The 23,809-nt window shown below is 43.9% G+C and overlaps 1 protein-coding gene across 1 annotated transcript in view; it reads right to left on the bottom strand.

The window, feature by feature from the left end:
• The window catches only part of UTP20 (UTP20 small subunit processome component), a 64,647-nt gene extending 49,050 nt beyond the window's left edge, over positions 1-15,597 (bottom strand). The window contains exons 1-14 of the mRNA XM_075152082.1: positions 15,434-15,597; positions 14,657-14,737; positions 13,765-13,831; positions 13,435-13,567; positions 12,765-12,953; positions 11,222-11,303; positions 10,028-10,165; positions 9,478-9,633; positions 7,783-7,929; positions 7,133-7,267; positions 5,589-5,666; positions 4,726-4,904; positions 2,583-2,738; positions 1,966-2,054 (exon numbers count right to left, since the gene is read on the bottom strand). Coding sequence (XP_075008183.1) covers positions 1,966-2,054; positions 2,583-2,738; positions 4,726-4,904; positions 5,589-5,666; positions 7,133-7,267; positions 7,783-7,929; positions 9,478-9,633; positions 10,028-10,165; positions 11,222-11,303; positions 12,765-12,953; positions 13,435-13,567; positions 13,765-13,831; positions 14,657-14,737; positions 15,434-15,478 — 1,675 coding nt within the window. The 5' untranslated portion in view covers positions 15,479-15,597. The remainder of the gene's footprint in view (positions 1-1,965; positions 2,055-2,582; positions 2,739-4,725; positions 4,905-5,588; positions 5,667-7,132; positions 7,268-7,782; positions 7,930-9,477; positions 9,634-10,027; positions 10,166-11,221; positions 11,304-12,764; positions 12,954-13,434; positions 13,568-13,764; positions 13,832-14,656; positions 14,738-15,433) is intronic.
• Between the last annotated feature and the right edge of the window lie 8,212 nt (positions 15,598-23,809).

Raw genomic sequence — 23,809 nt, 5'->3', positions numbered from 1 at the left:
ACAGGAGAGCCAAAGCCCTTCCAGGCAAGAAAGGGGAAGGGCAATTCCTTTCCCCTGCCACTCCTAAGTTAGCAAGTAAGCTCTTTAAAAAAAAAAAAAAAAAAAAATTCTCCTCTCCTTTGTCTCTTCCCAAGCAGAAGAAACACACTGTTCCTAAGCCAGGCAAACTGAAGAAAGTTTTTAAAGGATATAATTTTCTTACATGCTGCCAGCTGCCATGGAAAAGAAGGGGAAGTAAGCATTCATTTCCCATTTATTCCTTTGAAAACATCCCTCTATTCCAAGTTGCTTAATTCCCCAGGTTTGTGTTGAATCCTGCTCACCATTAACCTCCGTAAGGAGCTCCTCAAAGAGAGGAGAAGAAACAGCAAGTAATGGCAGGATGAAGCTTTCTGCATCTACAGTGTAAGGGCACAGGTTCCCAAACTGCAATCTGCATACCACTGGGTAGTAGTACACCTGTGCTGGACACAGATAGTGGCTCCCACCTCACTCTGGACACACCTATATGATCAATAGGACAAGTGCTTCCATACAGGCAGCTACCCCTGAACAGCTGCCGGGGTAACTTGCTGTTGCTCTGTCTCAGTTGGCAAGCCTGCTTCCCTGCACTCCACAGCAACTGTAGAAAAACGCAGTCCTGGGACTTGCACTTTGCCTCAGGCCAGAGAGGCCAGGCAGGTCAAACAGGGAGCACAGGGCTGGGGTTGCCTTGCGCAGGCAGTGAGAGGAGCCTTGAGTCCTAGTAGAGGGCGAAGGAATTGTAGAGATCATACAGCTGGAAAGAATGCCGGAGGATGAGGAAAGTGTCCAGGAACCCCAGTTTGGGAGGAGGGTGAGGAAAACCAAGCAAAGAATGTAGGATGGAGCAATAGGAGGCAGGAGTGTAGGACTGAGGTTGCATTTGTTTTCTTTTCTCTTATGGGCAAAGGAAGAAATAGCAACATGCCTCCTGCACACACACAGAGCTGGTGCAGAGCTGCTACTACTGCCACCAAAGATGAGACCCAAGAAAATAAAGTTTGTGTATTTCTTTTTTAGAATAAGTACACTGCCACTAAAATAATCACGACAGCATGCAAACCCTGCAAACAGGATAGAAGAAAGGGCTAAATCAAAAAGGACCACGCCTGACAAAAGCTACAGAAGAATCATAGAATCAGAGGTCTTTTCCAACCTTAATAAGATCATCGAGTCCAACCGTCAACCCAACACACCATGCCCACTACACCATGTCCCTAAGCGCCTCATCTACACAGAGCAACAGAGTCAATTGGTGGATACATTTAGGAATGTTAATAAAGGGATTATAAAGGGAAAAGGCCAGACTCTAGCCAAGCCCTTTCAAACCAAGGAACGATGAACCTGGGGCATTCCAATACTTGCTTATATTTGGCACAAGGCCAAATACTTGCAATCCCCGAGTAACAACCGCCTTGCCCAATGAAAACTAAGTTAAAACGTTTTTTTCCTGGGCAGAGAGGGAAGACAACCAGTGACCACCCATGCCTGGAGGAAAGGTGCAGCGTTTTAGAATTGGTGCTGTCACTTAGGTCAGAGATGGTAATGTCCCAAACTTTGCACTATAGGTCTGAAACAGTCTAACTGGAGCTTGTGAGTCAATAGTCTCTCTTTCACTTGACAGCTTCAGCCTGGATCTAGTTTAGATTGATTTCCATCCTTTTTTTTCTCACTTTCTTCTTTTCCTTCTGAGTTATCTCTGTCCTCCACTTTGCAGAACATCTGCCACCCCATTATTATTATCAACAGCAAATGCAGAATCATTTCCTGGAGGGTGTTTCCCCCCAAGCTTTGCTTTTCTAGTTTTACTTGAGCTGGTCAATAAATCTGGATACAATGCTACTGCTATTCATTTTCATGCTTTGTGTCATCAGAAAAACTGCTTTATGAGGTTTTTTTATATATCAACAAAAAACAAATAAACAGGAAATAACCGTAACTGACCTTTGCAGAGGCTTCCTTTGTCAATGGCTGTGAAGAGAGAGTCTATAAAACTTGTCACACGGGGCAGAATGTTTTCTTTGTCCATTGGTCTGTCCAAAATAAATGGGAAGACTTTTATCTCTATGTTACACTGACACCTAACACATATGAAAGCTTTCTTTCACATCTATCTTGTATTAAATTACAGATAGCTCACCCCAAGTTTGAAACCAGCAGCAAACCATTTTTGCTATTTCCGATTCACAATTTAAGTCGTAGCATTCATTGCACCTTCTTTCCAACCATTTCTTCCATACAAGAACATCCTCGTTATTGAAAAAAACACTGTCTATAGAGGACAGTGCTTAAAACACAGAAACTGAAACGTGTCAAGAACATCTCTATGTACTAGAGTACTAAATTTAGGGAGTAGGCAATCAAGAAACTGATACTCTATTCCTGACTTTACTATTGACTCATGGTATTTCCACACAGCATTTTTTCATCTTCTAGACCTGGTTTCCCCAAACTAGGGTTAATAATTATTGTCCTTCCCTTAGTAAAATTATTTTTGACAAATAGTGAACTAGACAGTACTACAGAAATACATGACAATAGTACCTTAGAATATCCCTTACCTAATATGTGGCAGTACAACCAAGGCAACCCAAGGCTGTGAAAGGTCAGTGATGTCTTCCTTCTCTGGTAAATGGATTAAAGACAGTACATGATCCAACACTGGTACTTCTGCCTTTCCTCCTTGTCTTTTACTTGTTTGTTGTCTTGTATTAGAGCTAAAAATAAAACCAAACTTTTTAGTAACCCACCACTGCATAGCAGAGATTGTTCCTCTTCCTCCCATGATACTCAAAATTATGTTTGCTACTTCTAGCAAAAAGGATTTGGACAACCCAAGGGATTATTTTCTTTTTAATGTCCTCCACAGCACAAAATATCATCTAGTCATGCTGAGGAGCAGAAAACATGGCCCACAAGAAAAGTCAGGTCTTTATTTCAAGTTCAAATAATATTTCTAGAAGGAAAGACACTAGTTCTTAGTTGGACACCCTCACAACCAGGACATATAGCCTCTAGGAGCACCTGCGAGTCGTCTCTGTGATTACTGTTAATAAACCATGATCATGCTGATATACATAGACTAACAGATGACAGAAAACAACCAGTGAGGTAAAAGTTTGGGGACTTAAAAGGAATCATAAGCTGAGCCCAAATCAGCAAGTCCATCTGCAGGCAGAAAGGGCTGACACCATACTGGAAGATATGAACAGGAGTACTTCACACCCCATGGACAGCAATCTTTCCACTCCACCCAGTGCTTGCAAGACCACAGTTAGAAGGCTGCATAGGCTCCATCCTTCAAGAAATACAGAAGCTAACAAAAAGACAGCATCAAGAATCATTAGAGGTTTAAGAAAGAAAATTTATGAGATAAACCTCAAGGAATTAGGATTGTCGGTCCAGAGAAAGAATATTTCAGATGTTTCTGATGATCAAAGCCTATTGTTTGTAAAAGCTGGATGCAAAGAGTAAGAAATAATCTGCTCTTTATGTTCCCTGCAGATAAGATGAGCAGCAATGGATTTAAAGTGCAGTAAAGGAAGTTTAGTTCATACACTGAGGACTGGGAAAAAAACCCCAAATACCTGTGTAACCATAAAGACAGCGAAGTACTGGCACAGACTGCCAGGGGCAGCTTAGGAATATCCAGAATTGTAACAACTGTAACAATAACAATTCAGTCAGACATCTTTCAGGACTGGTTCAGGACTTGCTAATTCCATTCTAGGTAGGAGACAGGCTATGCAACTCTTGAGATGTCTCCCAGCCCTAATTTCTACCACTGACATTGCAGGAGCACAAAAAAGTCCCAAGTAGGACCAAGGTCCTCTCAGCTATGTACTCCATACCACTGAAAATCCAGAGAGATCAACAAAGAAAGCAAGGGAAGAAAAACAAATTTAATTCTTTTGACTCAACCTTCTGTTCCCTAAACCCTAATACCTCCACTCTATTAAATAAAAATAGGAAAAACCCACAGAGTGGATTGCTCTTAGGAAAGATAAAACCTTACATAAAAGGCAATACAAGTCACCACTCGGCAGGTGAAAGTTTTGAATTATCTGAGCTAGAGTTATTAGAACAATTGTTATCAGTAGATTAGCAATGGTCATTCTGTGCTTGACAGTGGTTACCCCAAATCTTTCCAAAGAGGCTCCAGGGAGAAAGCAACCATTTCACTGCAACCAAGCTAGCTTTGCAACTAGAAGCAGTCAAGCTGTGCCAGCACAGTGCCGTATCTGGATTAATTACATGCCCTTTGGTACCCAGCTGTGCTCTATGGTAAGACTACAGTACTGCTGCCAAGAAAGCTCCTGGGCAAGACATATGCATACAGGGAAGAAAGACTGGGCACAGGCAGGAGGTTAGTAATGATGAGAACCTGGACTGCAGCCCTCACTACAAAGATTAACTGTCCAAGGATGCAGCATGTATCTTGGTGTAACAAACCCCGATCACACACCTACCGCAACACTCGCTAGTCTTTTTATATCAGTAACAAGCTTTCCAGAGCAGTATCTCTTCTCAAATAATCTCAGAAAGAAAAATGGGATCCTACCGTATCACTTGGTTTGCAAATCCGCCAGCAATGTTGCCATTTACACAACTCTGGCAAATACTAGGGGGCAACTTTTATGTAGTTCTGCACTGTCTTCAGGCTTGCAGACATAGCTAGTGTCTGCTAAACTTGAGAAGCCTCACCTGAGGGGTGATTCAGTGAAAATGAGAGGATACTTTTCAAATGCCATTGAACCAATGGTAGGAGGCTCTGCTTTCACCAGAATGAGTTTAGCCAGAATTGCCATCGCCTCATCCTTCGTGAGGGCATCTGTGCCAGAGAAGCAATGCTCCATGTACTCCAGAAAGCACGGAAGAAAATGCTGAAGGGGAGGAGGGGGGGGGGAGAAAAAAAAAGAATAAAGTCAAGGATTGGTAAGTCTCTTTAATCATGATCAAATCCACAAAAAAACCCCACACAACACCAGCCACAGAGGAATCCAAAATCTCACAAATGAGCCAGCAAAGCACCAGACTTACTAGTCCAGATGCTCCAAGTCACCAGCACACAAACATCCTCTTACCCCAGCAGGAACAGTGCTTTGATGTAAAAACTCTGTTTGCCCCAAATCTAGTCTCATCAAGACATTCCAGATCCCTGACTTTACTTTCACCTCCTTTAATTAATTTGATTCCTCCCAGATCACCAGTTCCAGGCCTGACCTATCAGACATGCCTTATTCTTCATTTCTACTAACTTTCTCCAGAACTCCTTCTCTTCATCCCATCCATAACAAGTCCACCCCTTTATTTCCCAACAGACATGCTTCTTTTTGTGAGCACAGATACCTGTCATCTTCTCCAACCCTGAGCATCACTACCAAGCTTCAACACAAGGGCATAAGTAACCTCTTTCATTCTTGCCAGATCATGCCAGAAGTTTAAATAAACATCATGTCAACACACAAAAATGATTCAGCGTGCAAGGCAGGTAAATACATAATGACTTTCCCAGTTGTTCCCTTTGGCAACAAAAATAAACAAAATGCAGAAAAGCTTCCACCTACCCTCTCAAATTGCTTCATTGTGAACATCGCTTCAGAGAAGTCCAAAAGAAAGCGCCATTCAAATCCACTTGCAAATACCTGCAAGATGCAAATGAAAGGTTGACAGGAACACAGTAACAAGAGACATTTCATAGTCAACTCTCCACTATCCATGGGACATTTTTTTTGGTTTATGAATCAGCCGTGCTTTGAACTCCAAGACACGCAGCCTGGCTCTCTGTTCATGGCTAGCAGGGCTTGTCAATTCAGACACACACAACAAAGCTGTTACCAGTGACACTTCAGGTACAGAAAAGCACAGCCTTTTTAACAAACCCTGCTGGCATAGCCCTTTTTAACAAACCCTGCTGGATCCAAGCTCGCTCTGTGCAAAGACAGCTTAGGTATCTCTTTACTGTGATGTGGAAAATGTAAGCTGAAAGTTCTAGGCATAGACACACCAACTGTTAGGAAAAAGCCTAGGCCCAAAAGATCTTTCACCTCAGCATTCTTCCCGCGTAGCAGGTTGCAGAAAGTTTACCACCTCATAGGCAGAGCCAACCTCTGTGCTTCTGAAGGACTCAAGATAGGAACAGTCCTTTGAAGTACCCAGGACCAGCGCTCCTCAACGTTGAGATGTGCACCATAGAAATACACACCCAGACCTCCCTTTTGAAGACCCTTCAGAAGACAAGGACAGCTTTAAGCCTCCTACAGTTTAACACAAGGCCACACAAATATCCTCAAATGTTTGAAGGATCACATCTCCTGAGCAAAACTGGACTCATGCCACAGGCAGAACCAATTTTACTTCAACACAAGCCAAAATTTGATCTTTTTTAAACAATTGCAACAGTCTTGTTTTCCCATTGCAAATCATGACATGTATCTTTTTCTTTCCCCCCCAAACATATTTTTAAATACACAGTACAACTACAGTCTACACTGTAAATTACAAAATTATCATGTACTATAACAGGAAAACTGAAGAATCAGACTCCATAGTAGCATCTCCTATTAATCTTTGCAACACTGCATTTGATAGGAATGTATGCAGCTAATCCTGTCAATGCTCCAGGAGCAATGGTAGTACTGAAATATGCCTACCTCTAAACTTTCTAAATCAAACTGCACTTGCCTGAACCTTGTTCACAAAGCTAACCCATGTTCACTAAATGCTTGGCAGCTTAGTGAAAAATGTACTTTTTTCACTAAGTCCAACTCACTGACCTGCTTTATAATCTAAAACAGAACACGTTCCTTCTCTGTTCTCCCGCCTTTCTCTACAGAGGCCGTACGTGTTTGAATCAGAGCCTGTTTTTCATTGCAAAGACGTCTGCCACAGTGGCATCGCGACACTGACAGGCTGTATAAGACTGTCAAGGAGTCCCAAGACCACAGCAGACATTACTTAAGGTATTGGGCAGCTTCTCCCTTATCTGTGCAAAAGGGCTAAATGGAATCTTATAGTCTATTTCCCAGTCTGAAGTGGAATGTCATGAAATCAGCCTGCTGTAGGGAGCTTGAACTCTGGGATTTCTGCTGTAAGCAGCAGTCTTTGTTACCTTCTCAATAGCTTCCTTGGTCAAAGAATCAGGCAAGAAAACATTCTCGGCCAGCAGGAATGCAGAAATAGTGTTCAGCAGGGTCTTGCAGCAAGATGACGAGAGATCTGGTGTTTGTAACATTTTTATTAAAATCTGAAATGAAAAAGAGAGAACGGATATTCATCTATGAAGATAGTGATTGTCTGATCTGAATGCCCTGGACAGTCCCTGGAGCAGGAGGGCATGATGTTCTAAGTCTCAGGCCACAGAAATGAATCCTAATAGTCCTGTCAAAGTTTGAAGGAACTACACCTACATTTGAACCCAACAGGGTCAAATGTATGTGACTCCGGTAGAACTGCTCTACCACTGATATGTGGGTCCTGACAGCGGCAGGAACTACAGTTCAGCATGGTCTCTAGCAGCAGCAGCCCACTTTCCCCCTTGCTCAATTAAAGGAGGACTACACCAACATTACAGTACAGAGGTAAATTCTCATGGGATCAGAGAGGTAGCGATAGTCAAAATAATTGTCTCTGTTCACTCAACTCAAATCCTAGGCCCACTGATGCATCAGAAATGTGTACGAGTGCTTCAGCTGACCACACCTCTTCCATATTCAATTGATAGTTCTCTGGTACATCAGCCAAAGTGACGGTCTGACCTACCCGACAGACGTCTTCAGGCAGTGAGATTTTGGATCCATTTGCATATTCCACTAGGATGAGATAAGCTTGCAGAATCCTCTCCATCTGCTCTGAAGCCATACAGCAGTTGGCCTTAGTTATTTTCCTCTGTAAGTCTAAGAGTGACTCCTGTTTGGAAAAAAAAAGAAAGCAAAATGTTCCAGAGAAATGATCAGACCCTGTTTCACTTACTGCTGTTTGAAAGGCATTCTAAAGAATCAACGTCTCATCTGCCCAAACTGCTGTTGACTGTCTCGTTCATGTTCAACAAACTAAACCTTGCAGAAACACTGTGTGATTCCCATTATGTAAAAACACACATCCTGGCTTCCTTGGACAGAAACACAAATACCTCCCAAGATGAGGGTCTCCTGAAAGGCCAACACATGACATACAAAATAGGAAAGAAAGAGAAACAAATACTTGGCCCCAGAGCCACAATGGTATGGAAGCACCCAGCTTCCACCGGAATTATCGTAACTTAAGTACTTTTACACTTTATGCATCATTATGCTAATGTGGATGCTGAGATGTTAATCATATCATCTACGTTACACAGATAATGGAGCTGCTCTGGATCACTCCCATCACTGTTCCTTTCCGTCCAGATAATATAAACTCCCATCCTTGATGCTATAAATTGAACCCAATTTAGAGAGCTATCACAGACTATGTGAATATTTCCTTCTGAGCGTGATACTGAGCTCAACAAACCACACTCACCCACTGGCTCCCAGGGTAAAAAACAAGCCTCATTAAAAATAAAGGGAATTATATCACCAGTTTCCAAGATTTCACCACAACTGCAGATCCTGAGCGACTCAGATCCCAGGGATACAAAACATCCAGTGGCAAAATATTCTGTGGCTAATGGTAGTCAGGCATTAACTGCTATCATACTGGGGGAGGTAGGAGGAACAGCATGGGATTTTCTGGGAAACTATGGATAATCACAGGGAGGGAGTTCCAAGAAGGAACAAATAGGATTATTTACCCATGCTGGAAGGATTACCCTAAAGTTCACATGTACCATTTCCTCCAGTTCCCATTTCACCCCTCTGACGAGCATAACTGACGCAGTTGTCAGCTGCAAGAGGTTTCGATCCCCCTTAGCAAATCCCAAACACTAGTGAAAAAAATCTAAATGTTGATCAGGTAAGTAAAAAGCACTTGCCAGGCCCTTGCTCATCATTCTACATCACCCTGACCCAACACAGCAGAGCCCATGGCACTCAGCTGTGCTCCCTCAAACCTCAGAGTGTAACCCCCCCCAAGCAACAACATGGGAAAAAAAAGCTTCCCCTCTACTGTCACAACATGGTCTTGGAACCACCAATGTACCTAGTTCAGCAATATAAAGCAAGCCCTAGCATTCCCACCCCAGCAAGGGGCCTCTGCAAAGGCAGATCCTACAAAACCTCCTTGCCCAGACGTGGGACTGAGCTCCAGGTCTCACACACAGCAGTTCCCTTCTCACAACACAGCCACCAGGGTCACTGAACTTACAAAAGAAGGGTGGGATTTTTCCTATGCACATGACACTGTATTTAATGTTTCCAAAGCAGAAAAAAAGACAGTTCTGGTCCAATAAAACACACATACTTTTCTTGATAAGTGCACATTTTTTTTAAGTTTCTCATGAATTAAAAAAAAAAAAAAAAAAAAAAATCAGTGTACCTCCAGGCACTTGAAGACAATGTCAAAATGCTCCTTATGGATATGCACTACAGCTGATCTGATCATCTGCTCAAAGGCTTCTCCTACAGTTACCCATGGTAGTTCAATTTCTTCCTCAGTAATAGGCCCCAGCTTTAACAGAATTAACTTCATAGCCTGCACAGGAAAAGAGCACATTGTGTCCTTATACTTTGAAAACAACCTAGCAATCCTAAAATTAGTTAGTGCAATATACTGCTAAAATATTCCAGTGATCTCGATTCTTTCTAGAACGACTACAGGAAAAATAAAAAAGGCTATCACTTAAAGTCTGAAATATCAGCAAGCAGTACTATTTTAATATATAGGAATACTGCATAGGAATTACGAAAAACAACCTTCCTTCTCAAAGAATATTCTTAGAAGGCGGCTTTCAGATCCTATTAAGTAATGAACAGCATGCTTATTGCCAAGGATCCACTGAGGTGAACAACACTCAATGATTTCACTGAGCACTGCTTAAGGCTCCGTTACAGCAACATTTAAACCAGCAATCTTTTCTTGTCTTTACCGTCTCTACACAAGAGTGAAACATGTTTCGAACACCCTTGCACATCTCAAAAAGTAGCTGTCCTACACCTTCCACCTTCTCGGGGTGCTCCCCCAGGTCACGGAGCATGAAATTGAAGATTGCATTTTTATCAGAAACCTGCAAAACGTAAGGAGAAAAAAAAAGTTATCTTCTATTCAGAGCTGCCAGATGGACAGAGGCAATTAAATGGCCCCACAGCACAACGTTACTCTCCTAGTCCTGCCTTCCCACAATAGTTCAAACTCATTATTTCTGCAACCACACAAGGAAATGGAAAGGAGAAAAATGATCAGCTATTCGGTCACTACAGCTCCCCCCTCTCCCACGATGCATACAGGTCTACCGAGGTCACTGCAGCTGAAATACGTGTTTTTGATTATTATGATTTTAGAGCTAAACGTGCATAAATGCACCATTAAACTGGTCCCAACTGAAACACAAAGGTCGCTGCACTGGTGTGGAAAGAGATGGGTATCAGCTGAACACAGAATCCAGTCACTCAAAACTGTAACCGCAGTTGGGAATACTGAAAGGATTTCTGGCCCAAAATTTTAAAATCCTCCATTTCTGAGGATTTGACTTGAAGTTCAGCAATTTCTGAAAACAATCAATCAAACAAATGTGCTTTATTAAGGTCTCTCAACTTAGGACAAAAATTAGGATACCCAAATTTGCTAGCCAGTCTCAGGAATCCTGGCTTTTGTATATTTTAATTAAATAAAAACCAACAACTACCACTCCCTTTCCTTACTCCATGAAAGGCTGCTGCCTGATCTTGATTGATCTGCCTGGGAACGCTATCTACTCTGATTTTCAGGAGTGCAAAGAGGTTGTCACAAGAATTTCAATCTACAACCCCTTAGAGCATTAGTGAAAAAAAGCCTCCCTTTTGCAAGACTACCTTAACATTTCTAGTCATTTTAGATAAACCAACCACAGGCATTTGGTTTAACTGCTCTTAAAACACAGAGCGCTAAGGCCTCTATTTGCCACTGCTGATACAAAGTGCATGACATTCTCAGTAAAACACTCACTAAAAATGACAACTCGGGACACGCTGAATGCCAGTTCAGGCCTTGTTAACCCTTCTTTGGGGAAAACCTAATATTACACATTGAATCCAAGAGCCGCCACAGAATGGAGATAGCGTCAAAGTACAAACACCTCACTTACCTTTCTCATTAGAAAGACAAAACTTTCAGCAGCAAAGTTCCTGATGTGAAGTTTGTGGTGAGCCAGCAGGGTGCTGTACAGGCTACAAAGACACAAAATAATCGACTGTCTTAAAGGCAATGCAAGAATTGCCACCTATTGGTTTTAAAACTTATGTTTTCAGTTTACATTGCCACTTCTTACAAACGCTAAGAATCTGTCCTCCTAGAGAGGGCAAATACCTTCCTCAACTCGATTCCTTCCCATTCTCCCTGGATAAAGAACAGAGTTTTGGAAAGAAGGTCAAATGACAATGCCAGGCACATTAAGCCGCATTCAGAAATACCTCTAATATCTCTGGATCCACACAGCATCCAGATTTTCAACACACATACTCAGCAGAAGTAAGTGAAGCCAAAGTTGATTTGATAAGCCAGATTTGTATTTCAGTTGAGCCAACAGGGCCTCCTGTGCACTTAGAAGTTTCTAAAGATACCATTTACAGAGGTGATAAATATTTGTAATTCTCTGGTAAGCGTCAGTAACCGTTGCAGGTGGCTCAGCACATGTTCAGAGTGGTGCCTCAGATTCACAGCCAAGCAGATGTTTTTTCAATATGCCCACGGCTTTTGCTGGGTTGGGGAGGAAATCCGAAACCCCTCTTTTCCTCCATCTGTTCCAAACTGAAATTAGGAGGAAGCAACATGGACCCACTGGCTATGACAAAAAGAAGAGACCTGCTACCACAGCAATGTAAGACTGAACAAGCAGTCATACTGGGTCAGGCCACAGGTCCACCCAGGCCAGTATTCAGTCTACAGCCAGAAGCAGATGCCTGGGAAAGGTTTAAAAACAGGGCAAGCACATACAAAATCAGCCTTCAACCACCTGCAGCTCAGGGACTCCCCAAGCCAGAAGTGGCTCCTATGCATTTGGTAACTCCTTCCAACTTGGCCAGTTTCCCTCTGAACCTATGCCAACCTTCCACATCCTCAGCATCCTGAGTTTCAAAGCATACAAAACTGTGCATACCTCATCTGCTCTCTCACTAAACAGACAGGAAGAAGGGAAAAACATAAGGGGGAAATGCTGGGAAAGGAACAATTAAAGACTCAAAGGAATTCATTCAATGTCTAGGTGTCTGCAATTGGGAAAGACAGAAATGATAAAACTATGGCTGAGGTACTTGACAGATACTCGAGACTTGTGTTGAATTTAGATTTGGGCACAGGTTTGCAAGATGACTCTGCCAATCCAGTGTCTTTCTGAGCTTTGTTTACCCAGCTGAGGTAGATGCTTCCTCTCCTATCCCCACAGGAGAAAAGGGGACCTAAGGCCCAATTCTGCTGTCCAATCCACATCCCTCCTCCAATACAGTGGCCCAAGAAAGTCAGCAGGATCTCAAAGGAGCTGCGTATGATAACAAGGCTCAGACTCTCTCAGAAAGCAGGAAAAGCATGCTAACAAGTATACTGAAGAATTAAGCCATGTATTCGTGTGGCATTTACACTTCTATAGCATCTAATAACTGCTGATCAAGACAGACATTAAAAACGGCTTTTACCTGTATATGTTGTGTATGTCCTTCACCATTAATCTCCACAAGTATTTGTAGAGATAGGAAAGAGAGGTAAAAGCCCATTCCAGCAGCTCTGTGTCCTGTGTATCCAGTAACTTTGTGATGGCCAGGAAAAAGTCATGAAAGTGAGGATAGAAATCAGCCTGAAGATCTCGAGCCAGCTGCACCACTAGACTGTGTTTCAGAAAATACACCAGTGTTAGTGCATTTCAAAAACAAGCCAACAAAAACCTAGTCAAACATTGCATAATCCAGCACAATCTCTTTGGAAAGAAAGACAGCATCACCTTTACTTCTTAATTTTATTTAAATATCACCTATTAGGCAGCTCTGCATGGTAAGAATCTTAAGATTTTAAAAAAATGAAGCAGATAACAGTAAACAAGAAGACATAAATTATTAACATCAAACAAAGCACATTAATATTCTGTCTGACACTCAGTAAGAACTCAGGCTAATTTGCTTGCCTTGTCATAGTTTTTTTTTTTTAAGACTTAGAACCATAAAGCTCTATCAGGGAAAAACGACCACTTTGGGCATCTCATTGCTATATTTTCCTCAGCTACAATAAAGAAAAAGAACACTCACAACAGGACTCATGCTTACTTGTAATACCGTCAAAGCTTCTGACTCCATTTTGTCACCATATACTTACTCTAATAGGGGTTGATAAGCAAGACTGCCTTCAATTTGCAAATGTGTTTTCAAGCTCTGCACAATGGTACTCTGGTAATAGACCAGCTGGTTGAAGGACTGGCATTTGTTGGCCACTTCACTGTAGAATTGCACTGTTCGAAGCACAAAAGAGAAACCCTGAAAACTAGTCCAGTTCCTGGTAAACATGTAGGATATTAAAGAATAATAGCTCTCCAGAGCCCAGTCCAAAAACCAGTCAATAGAAAATCTCCCATTGGGCTCTGGATGCAGAAGAAATATTATTTTAACAGTTTAAGGAAAGCAGGAGACGTGAATAAAAATGACATACCAAAATGCTGAGTGAGGTTCAGTTCCCTCCATTTGCGTAGTCCTTCAAAAAAGTAGGTTTCAACCTCCTGTCAAAACAAAGATAAAATAAGAGCTATCAACCCTAATGAACGTAGCCTGCAAAGATGAGAGGTTCAAATGAAGAAAACTATCAAGTGCCTTAAATATTTTAAGAATATTTCAAGAAATCTTGATGACTTAATTTCAAGAGGTGCTATGGAAATCCCCTGAAAATAAGACTTTTCTTTCTATATTCAAAACGCATTTGAAAATATTTTCTGGTGACAGGACTTCTTTACATAATTGCTTTTTAGGCCTTTGTTGGCTGGCCTTTATAATCTAAGATGCTGAGCCATAGCCCACCCAGCACAAATGCTTTGGGATTTCTTTTGGCATCCTCACAGCTATTGAGTGGGAAGTTCGGAAGAACAATCCAGCAGGCCAGGAGGTAATAACCTACAAAGCACTATATTCACAATGATGATCTATAGGACACATATAGATGACCCTTCTTTATGATCTATAAAGACACATGCACACGCCTTGTATACGTGCTGCGAGTATTGCAACTACTCGGCACCCGTAAGTCTTTGCAGGTCCGGACCTAGGACTGCTGACTGCCACAGCGGCATCCTCCATGCTCAGAACACCCACAGGCCCGCCAGCCACATGGAAGCCATCAGGGTGTCGCTGTCAAAGAGTCTCTATGGCAATACTGTGAAGCAGGTCAAAAAGTAAAGGGGAACAAAGCACACAATGAGGCTCCAGGAAAGGCAACTTTTCCAGGAGCTTCTTTCCAATTTCCTCCTGAATAAATTTCTTAAGTGAATCTTTCATGGAGCTTATCTACTTGTGATGTGATTACAGGAAATGACCGTGATTGCTGTTCTCACCTCAGCGTAGCTTCCAGTTCTGTCAATCCGATGAATAATATCGATATTAACATTGCTTAAGCGCTCCGAAAAGGTAAGAAACTGTAAAACAAAAGGACATACATGTTTCGTGCTCTATTCTTGAGAGCAGCCCTTCTCAGTCCCTCTCAACAGCACACGCACTGCGAACAAAAACCCCACTTATAAAGACGGGCTGCCAGATAGTACCTGTCAATCTGTAAACAGTCCTACCAGAATTTTAAGGCAAAAAAATGCTTAAAATGCCCACGAGCAGGACCGACCCTCTCGCCCCTGGCGCTGCACAACCAAGGCACCCCACACGCCTCCACAACAAGGTGAAAAAGATGCAGAGAAATCTACCCGGATTTCAACAGACTGCCCGGCTCTCGCCTTTCCTGAAACGCCTAGGCTAATACATGTTATTCTTTTATTACATTATGTCAGTTTTCTACGCTCAGGCAGTGGTGCGCCTGCTGCGAGGCAGGGGCGGCGACTCGGCTCCCGGAGGAGTCACCGAGTGCCGGGGCACGGGGGAGAAGCCGCACTTCGGGGCGGGTGTCCCGGCCTGGGCCCCCCCTCACAGCGCTGCGGAGACCCGACGCGGCGCGGCTCCTCGCGGCCCTGCCCCAGCACCCGCCCGCACCCCGCCTGCCCCAGCACCGCTTCGGGAGCCGGGCACTACCCCCGAACTAACACCGACGGCGAAATCCTGAAGACCCTTCCCCGGCCACCAGCCGCGGAGACCCGGCGCGGCTCAGCGGGCGGGCGGGCGCTCACCCGGTGCGTGTTCCCCGACTTGTGGGCTGAGGACTTGCTCTTCATGGCGGCGGGGGGGGGGGCGGCCCCGGCCCCGCGGCGCGGCCCCACACCGACAGCCACACGTGCGGCCCTACGCGCCGGCCGCCGCCATACCGGCCGCGGGCTGCCGGGAGGAGGAGGAGGGTCCGCCGGCGGAAGGGGCGGGCGGCGGCTGCCGGGGGCCGGGCGGTCGCTGCTGAGCCGGACCCGAAGTCAGGGTGTGGGGAAGGGTGGGACCGGCGCCTGTCCCCATCTTAGCTTGGCGGTGAGCGGCCTTTCCTTAAGGACTCTGGGCAGAGCAGCCCGCCTCCGCCCTTCTCTCTGCGCTCCGGTGTAGCGCGGGGGGCTGGGCCGCCCGGTAGCGGAGGGAGGCCTCCGCGGTGCCTGAGGAAGGGAAATGGGTGCCAGGGTGTCGTGGTTTAACGCGGCAGGCAGCCAAACACCACACAGCAGCTTGCTCATACCCCCACCTCCCCCGGCAGTGGGATGGGGGAGAAAATCTACAAAAAGTAAAATTCGTGGACTGAGATAAAGACAGCTTAATAGAACAAAAAAGGAAGGGAGAATGATGATAATAATAATAACAACAATAGAATATACAAAATAAGTGATGCACAATGCAATTGCTCACCACCCGCCAAACGATGCCCAGCCAGTCCCTGAGCAGCGATCACTGTCCCCTGGCCAACTCCCCCCAGTTTATATACTGAGCATGGCGTCATACGGCTATCCCTTTGGACACTTTGGATCAGCTGTCCTGGCTATGCTGCCTCCCAGCTTCTTGTGCACCTGGCAGAGCATGGGAAGCTGAAAAGTCCTTGACTAATAAGCACTACTTAGCAACAACTAAAACATCGGTGTGTTATCAACATTATTTTCGTACTAAATCCAAAACACAGCACTATACGAGCTACTAGGAAGAAAATTAACTCTATCCCAGCTGAAACCAGGACAGTATCCACTCCTTACTCTATACCATCTACATCATGCCCAGGTTTCCCATTTTCCAGTACATTCCAATTGATCACCACCACTTTCCCTGTCTATACACACACAGATATCATTCCCTTAGTCTATGGGCCATCCCTCTAAAATGTCCATTGAGTTAATTTAGTCCATGAGTTTGGGCTCCGTCTGTCATAACAGTCCTTCAGGGCAGGAGAGATGGTATTGGACTCCTGCATGCTGAAGCCAGTTCTGGTTCCATCACCGCTGCACTTTTCTCAGTTTAATCAAAGTTCATTCTTCATTAATCTGGGTGATTTTTACTGCAATACTGTTGATATGACCTATAGCAGCCATAGAAGCGATGACATATATTATTATATAGCAATTAACATCATACAATTCAGTTCATTGGCTATTTTCACCCAAAATCAAATCCCCTTGAGGTACACACCGGACTTCCCCATCCTTTCACATCACCCACAAAGTGCACCCAGGTCCTTGAGCAAAAGCAATCCCATGAATGGGTTTTCCTTTGCCTGAGGCACGAGTAACCCAGACCGTCTTCCCCAGCATATTTCTTATGTGCACGACAGGGACTTTATCCCCTGCTACAGTACGTAAAAGTTTTGATTGGGCAGGGCCAGCTCGAGAGACAGATCCCCTAGTGTTGACTAACCAGGTGGCCTTTGCTAAATGCGTATCCCAATGTTTAAATGTCCCACCACCTATTGCTCTCAGTGTAGTCTTTAGCAGTCCATTGTATCGTTCGATTTTCCTGGAGGCTGGTGCATGATAGGGGATGTGATAGACCCACTCAATGCCATGCTTTTTGGCCCAGGTGTCTATGAGGGTGTTTTGGAAATGAGTCCCGTTGTCTGACTCAATTCTTTCTGGGGTGCCATGTCGCCATAAGACTTGCTTTTCAAGGCCCAGGATAGTGTTCCGGGCGGTGGCATGGGGCATGGGATATGTTTCCAGCCATCCGGTGGTTGCTTCCACCATGGTGAGTACATAGCGCCTTGCACAAGAGCAAATGATTGTGGGCTGATGGTTGTCCACCGCTGTGCTCACAGCAGTACTAGAGCCTGCGGGAGCTTCTGCCTGTGGCTGCAATTGCAGAAGGTAGAGAATGTGAACTGGGGAGATGGGAGGTGAATAGAAGCTGGATGAAGCTTTGGTTTGGGCAGGTGCAGTTACAAGCAGCCCAGAACCACACAACCATTTTGGGTTGCAGCTTACAAGACTTGGGAGTTTTGTCCCTCCCTAGCCCACCTGTCCTGCCTGTTACAGGCAGCTCAAGGCCATTCTCAGAAACCAGGCTTGCAGGTTATTCAGACAGCAAGACACAAGGCTGGATTTGAGCACGGCTGAAGTTCACTATTAGGAGCACGTAGAGACCCACTACTTTGAACAGACCCAACAGGTTAAACACTGCCAGGTGCATCCAGAATAGCTGCCCGCAGGCAGGCAATAAGCCATTAACACGATAGCCATCTGGACAGGCAGGGGAGCATGCTTGGTCCAGCACCTGTGAAGTCAGAGAACTACGGAGAGAGCTGTTAGCTTTAAAGCTTGCTCTTCTGCTGCTGGAACAGAAGGGACTTCTGGCATTTGCATTAAGTGGGAAGAGAATGCCTAATTTAGGCACTTAAGTTCAAAAAGATTGGCTTAAGTGATTTCAAGCCCAAATATCTCCATGAGAAAGTGCAGCTAAAAACATGTGGAGAGGTCTAGATCCACAAAAGAGCTTAGGCACCAATATGCAACTGTTTAAGAGCCCAAATACATCTCCAGATGTGATTAGTAAATTCACGTAATATGTCTCCTGCATATTGTGAACTTGTGAAAAACAATCCACAAGGTCTTTTTTCCATTACGAATAGCATCTTGTGGAACTTCCTGGGATGCACGCGCATGCAAAATCATCCAAGGAAATGAGCGAAATCTAACATGGAAAGCAACGGGAAGAAGAGCTCGGTTGTGCTCTGCCTGTTGTGGAAGAGGAGTCACCAGCAAAACCAAAAGACATTAGAGGAAGTTTTTAAAAGATTACGAATCCTTCTTTATGTTTATAAACTGGCAACTTCTCAGAAGAGTGAGACAGGCTAGCCCTGCAGCTGCTGATGTTCATGAGAGCTTCTGCACACAAGAACTACTGATGGACTGCATTTTAGCCAGCACTGAATACAGTGCTTGGAGACACATCTGAGTGAGCCTCAGGGTAGTAACTCAGGTATCGATAACAGTATGGCCATGCCAGGTCTGGCGCTTCAGCTGGGAAGGTTCAGTGACCCAGAAGGTCTCTTCCCCACTTCTGTATGAGTTATAGCTATGTTAACAATGTCCTTTCTACACGTACTCCTCTCTGACTATAACGTGTCAAGCCTCAGGCCTTATTCCTTTACTTTTCCAGGAAAGAGATTCGGCTCTCCCGCCTCTGGGCAGGCCCCAGCTCCAACACCCTGTAATTATCCGGTGGTCCCAGCTGTCAGCAAGTCTCCTTCAGAAATCCATGCTAACGGCAAGCAGATGGCCTTCTGAAGAGTGATGGCTTATTGGTAGTGATACCTGTAGAGGAAACCATTGTAAAACAGCACGTGCATGTCTATCAAAGTAGCCACCTATGCAGATCTGACTTCTTCAAACACTCGCTGTGGGCTACAACCACCAGTCCCTTGACAGTAACCCATCAGCACTTCTGGGGCAGGTCTAAGATTCCTACGTCTTCTCCATTCCTGGGCTGGGTAGTCCTGCTGCCCAAAATTTATTTGCTGGACTCGGCAAGAGCCAGAGCCCCTCTTTGTAGAGGCAAAGCAGGATTGTCCTCTGGAAATGTGTCTTACCTTGAGTCAGTGTTACACTTTTCAGTTGGTTTTGTTTTGTTTTGTTTTGTTTTGTTCTGGGTTTTTTTTGTGTTGTTGTTTGTTTGGGTTTTGTTTTTTTTTTTTTTTAAATGAGCACTATCAATTTAGCCTAATAATAGTAATTTGGGTAAAATACCTCGATATTTAACCCAGGATGGTCTCACAGGGCAGAATTCAACTCACATAACCTGCAATGTTTACAATGCACATGTCTGTCTCTGAGCAGTCACTTCAGGCTCCTTTTATATTCCCTGCAGATCTAGGCACATTCTTGTACTTGAAACATCAGTGTTAGAGTAAAATGAATCGTGCCTTAGAATTGGTAGTCTCAGAGAGTCTAGATGACTCCATTATATGTGCATATCTGCAACTGACCCCATGAATGGCCCCCATGGCACGGCTCAATAATTACATAAATATTCAGTATTCAGGTTATTGCAGAGTTGACCTACTTCCATCATATTTTCATGTGTATTGATCACAAGCACAATGCATACTCCTGAAACCTGTACGACACTGAGTTTCTAACCTAAAGCACATACTATCTGGTACAAGCCAATGAGCAGCCAGACTTCCAGGACAGCCTGTTTTTAACCTCAGAATATTGCAGATTGCATGGGTGCACAGGTGTAAGATCAAATTTTCATTTTTCTACTATATTCATATGGGCGTGGTGGAAATGTGCCAGGAAAGGAGTTCACATACAGAATTTCATTGTGAGAAGATCTTGCTTTTCAAAATGAAATATAATAGGCAAATAGATTAACAGAAACACCCATGAATTTAGCCAAACAACTTCCAAGCTTGGATGCCGAAAGGTGGGTTCCTCAATCAGTATTAAAGACACTAAATAATTAACTGGAGTCTTGAAGTGATGAAGGTTACCTGCCTTGGTTGTGAACCCAGAAGCCCTTCTCTTTGCCTGTCTTGAGTCACCTCACAGAACAACTTGGGGTGCACATGGCTGGAACCCTGCTGCATCACAGGAGCTCTCCAATATCCTCATTGAGGGGGAAGCTGGCATGGATTTGAAGGCAGGTTATACAAGTGCATGATGTCTTTGGTGTACTCTTTCAACTGAAGCAAACAGATTTTTTTTTTTTTTAATTTGTCTGGAAAGTAAGAAGAACCCTTTGAAACACAATGACATATTTTCACTGCCAGTTTCCTCCTCAGCTTCTAGCTGGCATTTTGCCTTGTCTTGTCGGAGAAAACCCCACAGGATTATGTAGGATGTGGTTGAGAGCACTTGCATTCTCAAAAACAAAGCAGACAAGATACTGGAATCCTGTTCTGCAAACTGGTGGAACTGTTTGGACGCATTTTTTCTAATATGCCTGAAGCATAGAGATTCTGCAAATAAGGCAACTCCAGGTCAATGCTAGCTGAGTCCTGGGGAGAATTTCACCTGCCCTTAGGTTTGCAGATCAGAGACTTTTGGGCAAGGAGCTAGAATATAGATCCCAGATTTCTGCAGCTGTTGGGGGTATGTGCGGGGGAAGGTGAGCGTTCATGCCTGAAATATCCTGAACTTTGGGACTTCCCTCACAGAACGGAGCACTGACAACCTGATTCAGCCCCTTGAGACATCTAGGCCAAGTGGCCCCTCTATTGCAAGACAGGGTCCTGCTGCAGAGCTGGAGCAGGTGGGCTGTGCTAGCTCCATCTCTAGAAGTAAACTGAGTAGTGCCAGAGCACAGGGATCATCCACACCAATTAATCATTAAGACAATCCCTGGCACAATTTTAGTTCATGCCAACTAGTACTGTTCCAAGGTTTCTGCTCAGTAAGAAGCCACACCTTGGTTGTTTTTGAGGCAGGGAAGAAAGTTGTAGAGTTTAATTTGTATTGGAAAGAAAAAGGGTCTGATTTCTGCACAGACAGCATTTATACAGATGGCCCTGAGACAGGAAGGGATTGCAGTGGTGATCACTGCTGCTGTTCTTCATCCCATTTCTCTGCCACAGCGGCAGCAGCAGAACTGGCTTCAGCCTTGTTGAAAGCAAGAGCAACAAAGGCAGCAGGAGGACCCACAGAAGAAGCAGGGGGCATGGAAAGGAAAATGCACAGGGAGGATGGAGTCTTGTCCCCCAAAAGGGATGTGAATTCTCTCCTGCATTTCACCCTCACCACTAGAATGGGGGCATCTGGATTTGACAGAGACCATCTGGATTTCAGGCTGTCTGTCAGCTGTCTGGGACTACTAAATGTCTGACTACAGTCTAACTCGGTTTTCTGAAAACCGTCCCGAAACCTGGCTGTTTGGCATGTCCAGGAACAAAGCATAAAGCCTTCAGCAGTGAATCTGAAGCTATGCTCCCAAATCTCTCCTTCCACTCCACCCCAAATCCCTCTTGTTTCTTTGTTAGCTTGAAATGACAGTGTAAGATGACGAATTGGGGTTGAGGGATCACAATTGTAAGTTTTAAGGTAAAGTTAAACCTTCCAAAAAAGGGAAGATGGAAAATGGTAAAAATCTCTTAGAAACAGGTGCACACAAGGGAACGCTTCCCGCAAAATCATTGCCATCTCCCATATACAACTTTCTTTCTCTTTTTTGTCCTCTTTTGCTCTGTCTTTATTGGTCCCTTTATCTGTAAAAGGCCACTGAGGAAATACTAAATCAATAATCCAAGACAGCAATTTCTCACAGTGATGTTGAGAAGCTAATTGTGAGTAGAAAACACAAAATCATAGAAAGATGGAGTCAAGGATATTTCCTTTCTCAAATAGTTTCTGCCTTTGAACTTGCAAAGTCAGTTGTGCATGATGTTCAGGGGCAAATAAGGCCAGGCTCAGCATTTTGTTACTGAAAGGAATGGGATGTTCCTGAGATTGGATAGAAGGTAACATACAAAGCAATTGATACTATTCTTCATGTCTCTGCATCCATCTGGTTCATACAAGATAGATCCAAAATCTAGGTACCTAGATTTGAGGTTTTGGCTAATTAATTTGCCATTTTTTTTTCTTATTTGAAGCTTGAGCAGTCCTAATATTCATGCAGCTCTAACTTTGCTCTCATGTTTCAACAGAGACAGTACCTCGGCTAACCATTCCTGGCCTCATAGGTCCAAGAGGCATAGTGTACAAAAGCTGAAACTCTCAAGAAAATGTCTAATAATCTCAGCACTGCAGATCCTTTAAGGAAAAAGCATTTAAACTGATACATATCCTTAAGCTGAAACTGTTATGAAGCAGTCTAATTTTGGTGTGTACTGCTTGATGAAATATTTGTGGGTAGCTTAGAAAAATCGAAGAACTTATACAACATCGAGAGACAAAGCAGCCCTTCTTGCCACTTCCACTGTGTCATTGGCCGTTGGCACTGGCTGCTAAATCATAAATGTTCATGAGAAAGTTCCAGCACTGGTCTATATAAACCAGAAAAAAACCCATAACTAGTTTTCAAAACTCCATGTTACCTGAAGAAGCAGGATTTGCCACCAGAATCAGTTCCACTTCCACACAATGTCCCTAGTCATACTGCAGTAGGACTTTTAGGGACACCTCAGGTGTGTATTCTTAACTCCTAGCACCCCAAGTTTCTGCTAATGAGTCCCTGTCTGTGATAAAAACCTTACGAGGAGATACAACTGCACTTTGCTTGGAAAACAATTCTCTCTGGAGGAAGAGATGCAAAATTTTATTGATGCTCTGACTGTAGAGATGTTGATAATGCCGAGGAAAGAAACGGGGCTGTCCCTTCTTTCCATAAAACTTAAATAAGCTTTTGGATCCTGCTGCTGCTGCTTCTAATACTGACTTGTGGGTCTAAATTATGATCAGATCAAATAGTAGCCATTAAAACAACTGATACAACAAACGTACTGAAATAATAGATCCCTGTTAAACGATATCTATGTGGAGACTGACACTTCAGAAACAAAGAAAACGGAAATGAGCATCAACATCCAAGTGAGGAAAAAAACAAGACCCTGCAGCTGGTAAAGTCCTCGTTGCTTGTACCAGGCAGGCACTTACCACAAGGGTGCAGTTCATCTCTCTGGCTATAGCCACCTGCTGCACGGAGGGCTATATTTGATCTGGCATTCATAGCCAGTGGAAGAAGATGAGTACTTACAGGGTGCCACATAGATGAGTTAACAGGCGCTCCACTAGTGCCTGTTTTGAAGTGAGATGAAATGAGACCCCTTAAAATGGTGATCAGCTAATGCTTCTGTACAGATACAGAGCTGTGCCAAGAGATGGATTCCCTTAAAACCAGCTGCGGCCAAAGAGCTTCTCCTTGACTGCCAGTTCTACCTCTGTGCTTCCTTGCGCAGCATGGCATTAACTGAGTTTGCAAATTGCTAACACTATCACATGGCGTTTTCATTATAGGTATTAACCTGACTGTGCAGAAGCTATGGGGGCTTTATGATGCTGGATCTGCACCATTCTGTTTTGCATCTTCAGAAATACATGTTAAAGTTATTATTTCTTCCCCTTTGCCTTAGCCCACAATCCACATTTTCATCCAAAACCTCTCAATAGCCTACTTGAATGCATGCTAACATTGGATACCAATACACTACAATA

Source organism: Calonectris borealis, chromosome 1 (genome assembly GCF_964195595.1).
Source record: "Calonectris borealis chromosome 1, bCalBor7.hap1.2, whole genome shotgun sequence".
NCBI classification, from domain to species: Eukaryota; Metazoa; Chordata; class Aves; order Procellariiformes; family Procellariidae; genus Calonectris; species Calonectris borealis.
This window is presented reverse-complemented; position numbering and strand designations above follow the sequence as displayed.